Below are 9,523 nucleotides of genomic sequence, written 5' to 3'. Positions count from 1 at the left end.
TTATTCACCACCGCCTAGGGCTAGGAGAGAGAGAGAGAGAGAGCAGGGAGGAGGGGAGAGTGAGGTGAAAGCGGCCTTGCCTGATAGTAGTCTCTTTATGCATGAATTATGTCCGAATTACTTCGTACTAATGGGTGGATATTTTTTACAAGTGTTGGATGACCGACTCTCGCATCACTATGTCCGTTTTGAGAGCCGGCATCGAAGATACCCTAAGAGCAACTCCAACGCAGTGACCCAAACGGACACGGATTTTGTCCGTCTGGGTCGCTCGTTCGCCTAGTGGGACGGACAGGGGCTGCACCGAACGCAAGACCAAAAAGCGGACACACAAGGTTGCTCGCGTGGAGACGCCGCTTTCATCCCGCGCCGCTGCGGCCGCGGCCCATGCCGCAGCTCGCAATCCCCCGCTCGCCGCGCCCACCCCCTGCTCGCCGCGCCGCCTCTAGCCACATAGCCCCTGACTCCTCTCCCGCTCTGGCCGATCCACATAGCCCCCGACCTCAACACCGTGGAGGAGGACGAGGAGGAGTCCTCGGCGGAGGTGCCGCTGGCCAGGAGTGGCGGCGAGGACTGCTCCTCCCAGTAGCAGTCGGAGACCCAGTCCGGCCACAGACAGACGAGCTCCTCCGTGGTGGCCCAGCGCGGTGTGCCTCGAGCTATGGCCCAGCCCGCGCCGCCGTCGCCCGGCCCCGAGCTCGCCGCGTCGCGCTCCCCCCTCGCGCCGCCGTGCCCCTTCCGCCCCCTCGCGTCGTCAGGCCCCGCCGCTCTCCCCTCCTCCCAGACCAGCGGCCTGCATCAGCGGTTTCTTTGGCGGTGGCAGGATCTGGACCTGCATCGGCGTCGCGGGAAACCGCCGCGGTGGAGGGATCTAGACCTGCATCGGCGGTTTCTTTGGCGAGGAGTTGCATGAAGTGGGGTGGGCGACAAGCGCGGCGGCGAAGATCCCCCCGGCGAGCGCGGCGGCAACCTGCGCATGTGGCCTCGCTCCTCCTCGTGGTGGTTGTGGAGGCTAGCGCCAGCTCGTGCGCGCTCACTGCTAGGTGGGACCAGGGGTGGACACGAGCGGACGACAGCGGTCGAGCAGAGCGTCCGCTTTCGTCCGCTTCATACTCATTTGTTTCCAAATTTGGGCCAAGTTTGGGTCGGGGACGGACAGCGGGCGGACACCCGCGTCCGTTTGGGTCGTCCCGTTGGACCAAGTTTTGTGTCCGGATGATCCAAACGGATAAAATGGGTCATCTCATTGGAGTTGCTCTAATAGTACATGTAATAGACGGTGAAATTTAGCCCTAATAGTACTTCCTCCGGTCCTTTTTACTCTGCATATTAGAATTCTCTGAAGTCAAACTTCACAAAGTTTGACCGTATTTATATGAAAAAATATCAACATTTACCATGCTAAAGTTATATAATATGAAACTTTAAGTCGTGACACATCTAGTGGTATTGATTTTAGATTGTGAATGTTGATACTTTTTTCTATAAAGTTGATCAAATTTTACAAGACTTGACTTCGGTCAAATCTTATATGTAAACTAAAACTAAAAAAGACCGGAGGGAGTACATGTAATAGACGGTGAAATTTACTTGGGAGCGCTCGAAATTTTTTTAAAAAAATTACTATGCCAGAGCTTTGTGGCAGGTGTGAATGGCAAGGTAAGATGAAAACAATTAAACAAGCAGACATGGGGAGCAGCAGCATCTCGGCAGGATACCTTTTTGACCGTGTGGCCGCAAACCAACACCCGCACGGACGGCGCGCGCACCGGTTTCGAGGCCGGGCATGCGCCTCCTCCTATCCTATGCGTAGCTCCAGGCCCAGTCATTTTACTCTCTGCTCCGCTCTGTATCTCCGCCCACTAGCACTGGAGTATTTTGGTGCCTTGCGTGTAAAATTTCTGGTGCTCCCGTCTTCTTGATCCCCTCCCTCCCATGGTCAAGACCTCACCTTGGAATGGGGACCCTCATCGGAAAAGTAATGGTCGTCCATTTTTACAACGAGGGGTGGATAATCTTCTCCTCCTTCTCCTCCTCCCTGTATAAAAGGGCCTCCTCCTCTGCCCAACTCATCCAGAGCAACACTTGTTGCCAAGATAGACACCAGTCTGCTCTGCCCTGCCTCTTGAACCAAAACAGAGCATCCAAGAGGAGGCAGAGAGAGGTAGAAGAAGAAGTAGAAGATGGCGCTCCTCCTCCTTGTGCTGGTCGGCGTTGTGGTCGGCGTGGTGCTGGCGAGCAGCCTGCTGCTGCGCTGGAACGAGGTCAGGTACGGCAACGGCAGGAGGAAGGATGGCGATGGCTGCTTGCCGCCGGGGACAATGGGGTGGCCGCTGTTCGGCGAGACCACGGAGTTCCTCAAGCAGGGCCCCAGCTTCATGAAGCAGAGGAGGCTCAGGTACGTACTAGTCCGCATGGTCGACCATGAGATGTTGATGCATTCTTGCTTGCTTGCGTCTTCTTCCTTGGATTACATTACTAGCTTGGTAGCTACCTCTAGTGCCCGGACATGTCGCTTCGCCGGGATTTGGGGGATTTGGTTGGTGTTGTGGAGAACTTCACTAGAGAATAGAGATGGATGCATGCTATTGGTCCAATAATGGAGAACCACTCATTCTGTATCTGCCACTCTGGGGCTTGGGCAGTAGTAGTAGTAGTGTTGTTAAGAGGGAAATTGCAGTTTCTTTTTCAAGAGATTTTGGGTAATTAGTACTCCCTCTCTTCACAAATGCAAGACGTTTTTGGCGGTTTAAAATGTCTTATACTCCCTTTGTTCCTAAATATTTGTCTTTCTAGTCATTTCAAATTGACTACCACATACGGATGTATTTAGCATACTTTAGAGTGTAGATTCACTCATTTTGTTCTGTATGTAGTCACTTGTTGATATATTTAGAAAGATAAATATTTAGAAACAGAAGAAGTATTTAATAACAAATGATGTAATATATTTATTACCAAAAAGTCAGTAGTACCTCCTACATACATGAATCCATAAACTACGGAAATGTGCCGGTTTGGCAGCTGCTTTCCGGTTATGATGAAAGGTGATCTGAAGAGGAGGAGTATCACTAGCTTTTCGCTGCTTGTCCCCCAAAAGCTCACTCGCACACACGCTCACCACTGTTCCAGCTCCCAAAGTACCATTTCCGCAGGGTTGTAAACTATGATACACAGATCAAAAGTGAAACACCTACCAGCTGAAAATATTGTTGCTCCTGCTTAATGATACTGCCTGCTTGCTTGCCTGCCATCAGGAAGAACAGAGAATCTTAGCATAAAGCTTTTTTTTAGCGAGGAATGTTGGCATAATGATAATCTTTGATTGAGAATCTCAGCAATAAGTTTTTCTAAACGAGGAACTAAATTTGCGGTGTGCTGCTGCAGGTACGGGAGGCTGTTCCGGACGCACATCCTGGGCTGCCCCACGGTGGTGTGCATGGACCCGGAGCTCAACCGCCGCATGCTGCTGCAGGGCGAGGCCGGCGGCCTGGTCCCCGGCTACCCGCAGTCCATGCTCGACATCCTCGGCCGCAACAACATCGCCGCCGTCCACGGCCCGCTGCACCGCGTCATGCGCGGCGCCATGCTCGGCCTCGTCCGGCCCGCCGCGCTCCGCACCAGCCTCCTCCCCAAGATCGACGCCTTCATGCGCGACCACCTCCATGGATGGGCAGGCAGTGTCGTCGACGTCCAGGCCAAGACCAAGGAGGTCAGTCAGTCACAACAGAAATGCTGTGCTCTGCTCTGAAAAAAATGGGTGACCAAGCTCATAACAACATTTCACAGAATATTGATATTATCACACTTAGGAACAAATTAAAAACTGATATACGATAAAGCAGGAAAAAACATTCCAAAGTAGTTGTTGCAGAGTTCTATAGTAGTATCTCCTTGAATAAACAGAGTATCACTTTGAATTTATATTTTTCCAAAGTGGTTGCCGCTTTTGTGGTTGTTGCAGAGCTTCATAGAAGCATCTGATCTCGCAACAACACATCACAGAATCTCATCACCTTCCAGAGTTTCATAGAAGCATCATATCTAACTGACTTTCCCTTTCCCTTTCAGATGGCCTTGCTGTCCGCACTCCGGCAGATCGCCGGCATCACGGCTGGCCCACTCTCTGACGCCCTCAAAACAGAGCTATGCAGCCTGGTGCTCGGCACCATCTCGTTGCCAATCAACCTTCCGGGAACCAGCTACTACCAGGGCTTCCAGGCAAGGACGAAGCTTGTGTCCATGCTAGAGCAGATGATCGCGGAGCGGCGGTCCTCTGGTGATGCTCAGGATGACATGCTGGATGCTCTCTTGAGAAGCGGCGACGATGGGACCAGGGAGAAACTCACTGATGAGCAGATCATCGACTTGCTCATCGCCCTCATCTACTCTGGATACGAGACGATGTCGACCACTTCGATGATGGCTGTCAAGTACCTGTCGGACCACCCGCGAGCTCTTGATGAACTCAGGGTATGTACACATATTCTCAAACCAATTTATTTTGATCCCATAACAAGAATCATGTGCCTTTTAGAGTTTACTGATGGAATTGTCACTTGTGAATTCAGAGAGAGCATCTTGATATCAGGAAGGGGAAATCGCCGGAGGAAGCCATCAGTTATGAAGATTTCAAGTCCATGGCCTTCACTCGAGCTGTAAGTACAAAATAGGAGCTAAAAGTAAAATAACAGAGGATGAAGTCTGAGTAGGAATTTAGTATAAACAGGATCATGATAAACCAATGGATATATGCAGGTCATTTCTGAGACACTAAGATTAGCTACAGTCGTCAATGGGCTCCTGAGGAAAACAACTCAGGATGTGGAAATGAATGGTGAGATATACATGCAAATTAATCCTACCAATTTAGCATTTTCTAGGCAAATGTTAAGTTAGTTCTAAAGCAGTATTATCGATTTCTTCCAGGGTATGTCATTCCAAAAGGGTGGAGAATCTATGTTTACACCAGGGAGATAAACTACGACCCATTCATGTATCCTGACCCGATGACTTTCAATCCGTGGAGGTGGCTGGTAAGTAAAAGAGCAAACAAATATGACCATCAAAACATCACTAAAACATACCACCTAGGCCCTACTAGAAGAAGTTCTAACCTTTTGTTGCCTACTGATAATGAACAGGAGAAGAACATGGAATCGCACCCGCACTTCATGTTGTTCGGAGGAGGCGGCCGGATGTGCCCCGGAAAGGAGGTGGGCACGGCGGAGATCGCGACTTTCCTCCACTATTTCGTGACCCGATACAGGTTTGTTCAACCTCCACTATTCCACACTGATTCCATTTCGATGAACAGCTCCAGCATTATTTACTGAGAGATACTTGGCATTGGCTTTGATGTTTTAGATGGCAGGAAGAAGGCAAGAACACGATCTTGAAATTCCCCCGGGTGGAGGCTCCCAACGGGTTACATATCCGAGTTCAAGATTACTGATTTGGCAACATACATTTTGCAGAGTTTAGGTAGATAGGGCCCAGACTGAGGCGACGAGAGTGCAATTCTGCACCGACGGAAAGATTAGATCAGCCTTGTAAGAAAATAGGAAACATAGGTATAGTGTAGGTATTATAGGTTTAGTAGGCAATTGACGTAGAAGGCCACAAGAGGCAACTATGTTCTTCCTTGTGATCAATTACATATGCATGATAAGCATCACAAAAAATATGTGATATGTCTGGTGACTTGAATCTGATAAGCAGTTATACATATATGTGTATATCTGGTGCCTTGAATCTGATGATAAGCAGCACCATATATACGAGATATGAGGTGACTTATATCTGGTAAGCTGTACTAGTACATGCTCATACATTTTCACAACAACTTGAACCATCCGGATGAAATTCGTTCAAACAAGTCCGGATTTCATATAAACACGGCCATATTTCATATAAACACACCGGATTTCATATAAATATGACGGATTTCATTACAAATACATCATAGCAGTGCTAGACGGGCCCTGAAGTATAATTAATGCCTAATCTAAATGATTTCTGGCGTCCGGTCCCCGTGTCCGGCCATCAGCCCCGAGAACTAAAGCTTCACCGTCTCCGATTCTGTCTCAATGCTCTCTTGCTCCGCCTCCGGATCCCCGGGAACCGAAGCTGTCCGCCTCAACGTCGCCGCCAAGTATATCTGGCCATGGGCCGGGCCGGGATTAAAAAAGCCCATGGCAGAAAACTGAGGCCCAGGCCCTCCCAGGCCCTATCATCGGGCCTACTTTTCAAGCCCAAGCCCGGCCCATCTGGTAAAAAGCCCTGAAAAGCCCTTAGGGCTTAGGGTCGTGGGCTGGGCCTCTTCCTTAAAATGTCAATATGATAAGCCCAAGCCCGCCCAGGCCCTGCTAGTGGGATCAAAACTCAGGCCCAAGCCCGGCCCATGATCAAGCCCATCGGGCCTAGGCCCTGGATTTTAGGGCCGGGCCTGGGTGGGCCGACAGGGCGGGGCCTGAGATGGCCAGGACTACCGCCAAGCGACTAATCGGCCGAAGATGCTCAGCCACCAAGCTTGGCATCGATAGGAGGGGAGGAGCGGTGGCCTTCCTTGGAGGCGAGCGGTGGCGACCTACGGTGCACTACTCTTCCTCGCTGCCGGCGGCGCCCGCGGACGTGTCAGCTTCTTCGTGGTTGTGGCGCTGGGGCGCGGCCTCCTCGTCGTCGATGTTACTTGCGGGCGGAGCGGTAGGACTCGAGCAATGTCTCCTGCTCCGCCAGGTCCGCGTCCGACGCAACCGCCCTGCTAGCGGCGACCTACTCCTCCGCTTGAAGATGCTCCTGGAGGAGGTTGTGGTTGCATTGGCGTCGGCATGTGCCTCCCGAAACTGGTCCTCCCACTCCTCCCGCAGCATGTCCATATAATGGGCACGGGCCTCGCGGATGGTCATGGTGCAGTGCACCGGCGAGGATGGAGTGTAGGAGGAGGGTGCCGCAGAGGAAGAGGAGGGTGGCGTTAGCTCGTCATCGGAGGTGTCCTCCATTTGCATGTCATCGTCGGAGGCGTCCTTCGGCTGCCTACCGGCCTACTAGTCGACAGCAATGGCCGCCATGGCCTTCTTCCACTCTGATGTCAGCCCATCCCAGAGAGCTTTGACTACGGAGGGATTCATGGCGGGGAGTGGTGCGGAGAGGGAGGACTGTGGTATGGCCGGGGCACTAGGGCAGCGGTTTATATAGCACCAGTGGGCAGCAGAGGGCACACGGGTGGCGCCAGAGGAGATGCCTCGGCAACCACGTGCCATCAATGCGGGCGGTAGATGAACAGATGGGCGACAGTTGTGTTGTTTGAACGCACGGCAGACGCCTACATCGAGAAGTGACGCGGGCGACACTCTCTCGACCGGTGTGCCGCTTAAATACTGGCTCCAGTGAGTGGCTGCATCTTCTCTGGCTAGGCATGAATGCGGGCGCTGACGCTCTGGATCGGCACTGACCGAAAACACGGAGGGGGAAGGGGTTTTTGGTGGGCCAGGTCGGTCAAAAGCGGGCTTGGGATCGGTCCGGACTCCCGCAAACCTCCCCCAATTTTGTCTCCGGTTTGCGGGAGAAATCTCGTCCGGACCGCGCCGCGGATCGATACAGGACCGCGTGGGATGGCTTTTATGGTCCGGATGGTTGCGGGAGGTTTGCGGGTTGGCATTGGAGATGCCCTTAGTGGACTGGATTGCAGAGAAGCGAAGGGCGACAGGCACTTTTGGATGTGTTTGGTTGCCTTCTCCAATAGTGCCTGCATTTCATACCCGTCTTCACCTAGCCTGGTTGAGCAAAAACAGGCAACAAACCAACATTTGCATGTTGTTTCGTTGCGTGCATTGCATCAATGAGCACTTTAGGGCCAGCTGTTTGGTTGCCCGCATATGTGCTTAAGAGGTGAGAGAATGTGTAGGATCGAAAGTATGTCTAGAAGGGGGTGATTAGACTACTTGACCAAATAAAAATCTAGCCTTTTCCCAATTTTAGTTCTTGGCAGATTTTAGCTATCTTAGCACAAGTCAAGCAATCTCCACACAATTCAAGCAAGCATGCTAAAGAGTATATGAGCAGCGGAAAGTAAAGCATGCAACTTGCAAGAATGTAAAGGGAAGGGTTTGGAGGATTCAAATGCAATTGGAGACACGGATGTTTTTGTCGTGGTTCCGATAGGTGGTGCTATTGTACATCCACGTTGATGGAGACTTCAACCCACGGAGGGTAACGGTTGCGCGAGTCCATGGAGGGCTCCACCCACGAAGGGTCCACGAAGAAGCAACCTTGTCTATTCCATCACGGCCGTCACCCACGAAGGACTTGCCTCACTAGCGGTAGATCTTCACGAAGTAGGCGATCTCCTTGCCCTTACAAACTCCTTGGTTCAACTCCACAATCTTGTCGAAGGCTCCCAAGTGACACCTAGCCAATCTAGGAGACACCACTCTCCAAGAAGTAACAAATGGTGTGTTGATTATGAACTCCTTGCTCTTGTGCTTCAAATGAGAGTCTCCCCAACACTCAACTCTCTCTCACAGGATTTGGATTTGGTGGAAAGAAGATTTGAGTGGAAAGCAACTTGGGGAAGGCTAGAGATCAAGATTCATATGGTTGGAATGGAATATCTTGACCTCAACACAAGTGTAGGTGGTTCTCTCTCAAAAAATGTGTATTGGAAGTGTAGGTATGTTCCGATGGCTCTCTCCACGAATGAAGAGTGGGTGGAGGGGTATATATAGCCTCCACACAAAATCTAACCGTTACACACAATTTGCCAAACTAGGTGGGACCGAATGGTTAAACTCGGTCGGACCGATTCAGCAAACCTAGTGACCGTTAGGATTTTCGGTGGGACTGAGATGCAACTCGGTAGGACCGATATGGTTAGGGTTAGGGCATAACGTAATCTCGGTGTGACCGATTACCCAAACTCGGTGGGACCGATTTTGGTAATAAGATAACCAGAGAGTTGGTCAGGTAAACTCGGTGGGACCGATTCGCTCATCTCGGTGAGACCGAAATGTTACAAAAGGGAAACAGAGAGTTTACATTGCAATCTCGGTGGAACCGATCGCTCATCTCGGTAAGACCAAGACGTTACGAAGTGAAACAGAGAGATTACAATCCCATCTCGGTGAGACCGAGATCCCTATCGGTGAGACCGATTTGCCTAGGGTTTGTGGCAGTGGCTATGACATTTGAAACTCGGTGGCGCCGGATAGAAAGAATCGGTGGGGCCGAGTTTGACTTTTGGTTTAGGTCATATGTGGATGTGGGAAGGTAGTTGAGGGTTTTGGAGCATATCACTAAGCATTTTGAGCAAGCAAGCCATTAAGCAACACCTCATCCCTCCTTGATAGTATTGGCTTTTCCTATAGACTCAATGTGATCTTGGATCACTAAAATATAAAATGTAGAGTCTTGAGCTTCAAGCTTGAGCCAAACTTTTTGTCCTTAGAATTTTGAGGGATCCACTTTCCTCATCCATGCCATGCCATTCATTGAGCTTTTCCTGAAATATTAATCTTGGAATAAT

At 50.9% G+C, this 9,523-nt stretch overlaps 1 protein-coding gene across 1 annotated transcript; it reads left to right on the top strand.

Moving 5' to 3' along the window:
- The first annotated feature begins 2,060 nt into the window (after positions 1-2,060).
- LOC125534977 (cytochrome P450 85A1-like) lies at positions 2,061-5,738 on the top strand. Its single transcript, XM_048698040.1, has 8 exons — positions 2,061-2,398; positions 3,388-3,712; positions 4,072-4,473; positions 4,572-4,658; positions 4,759-4,837; positions 4,930-5,036; positions 5,145-5,269; positions 5,368-5,738. Exons 1-8 carry the CDS (start codon positions 2,184-2,186, stop codon positions 5,453-5,455), a joined length of 1,428 nt encoding a protein of 475 aa, XP_048553997.1. The 5' UTR covers positions 2,061-2,183; the 3' UTR covers positions 5,456-5,738.
- Positions 5,739-9,523: the final 3,785 nt, after the last annotated feature.

This window comes from Triticum urartu, chromosome 2 (assembly GCF_003073215.2).
Source record: "Triticum urartu cultivar G1812 chromosome 2, Tu2.1, whole genome shotgun sequence".
In the NCBI taxonomy this organism is placed as follows: Eukaryota; Viridiplantae; Streptophyta; class Magnoliopsida; order Poales; family Poaceae; genus Triticum; species Triticum urartu.
The sequence above is the reverse complement of the archived record's forward strand: the minus strand, read 5'-3'. Positions and strand labels throughout refer to the sequence as shown.

Bases quoted from the DNA above. Each gene is read 5' to 3' on its own strand.
- LOC125534977 (XM_048698040.1), top strand. From the start codon at position 2,184: ATGGCGCTCCTCCTCCTTGTGCTGGTCGGCGTTGTGGTCGGCGTGGTG. The intron at 2,399-3,387 runs GTACGTACTAGT...GTGCTGCTGCAG, and splicing joins ATGAAGCAGAGGAGGCTCAG to GTACGGGAGGCTGTTCCGGA. The intron at 3,713-4,071 runs GTCAGTCAGTCA...TTTCCCTTTCAG, and splicing joins TCCAGGCCAAGACCAAGGAG to ATGGCCTTGCTGTCCGCACT.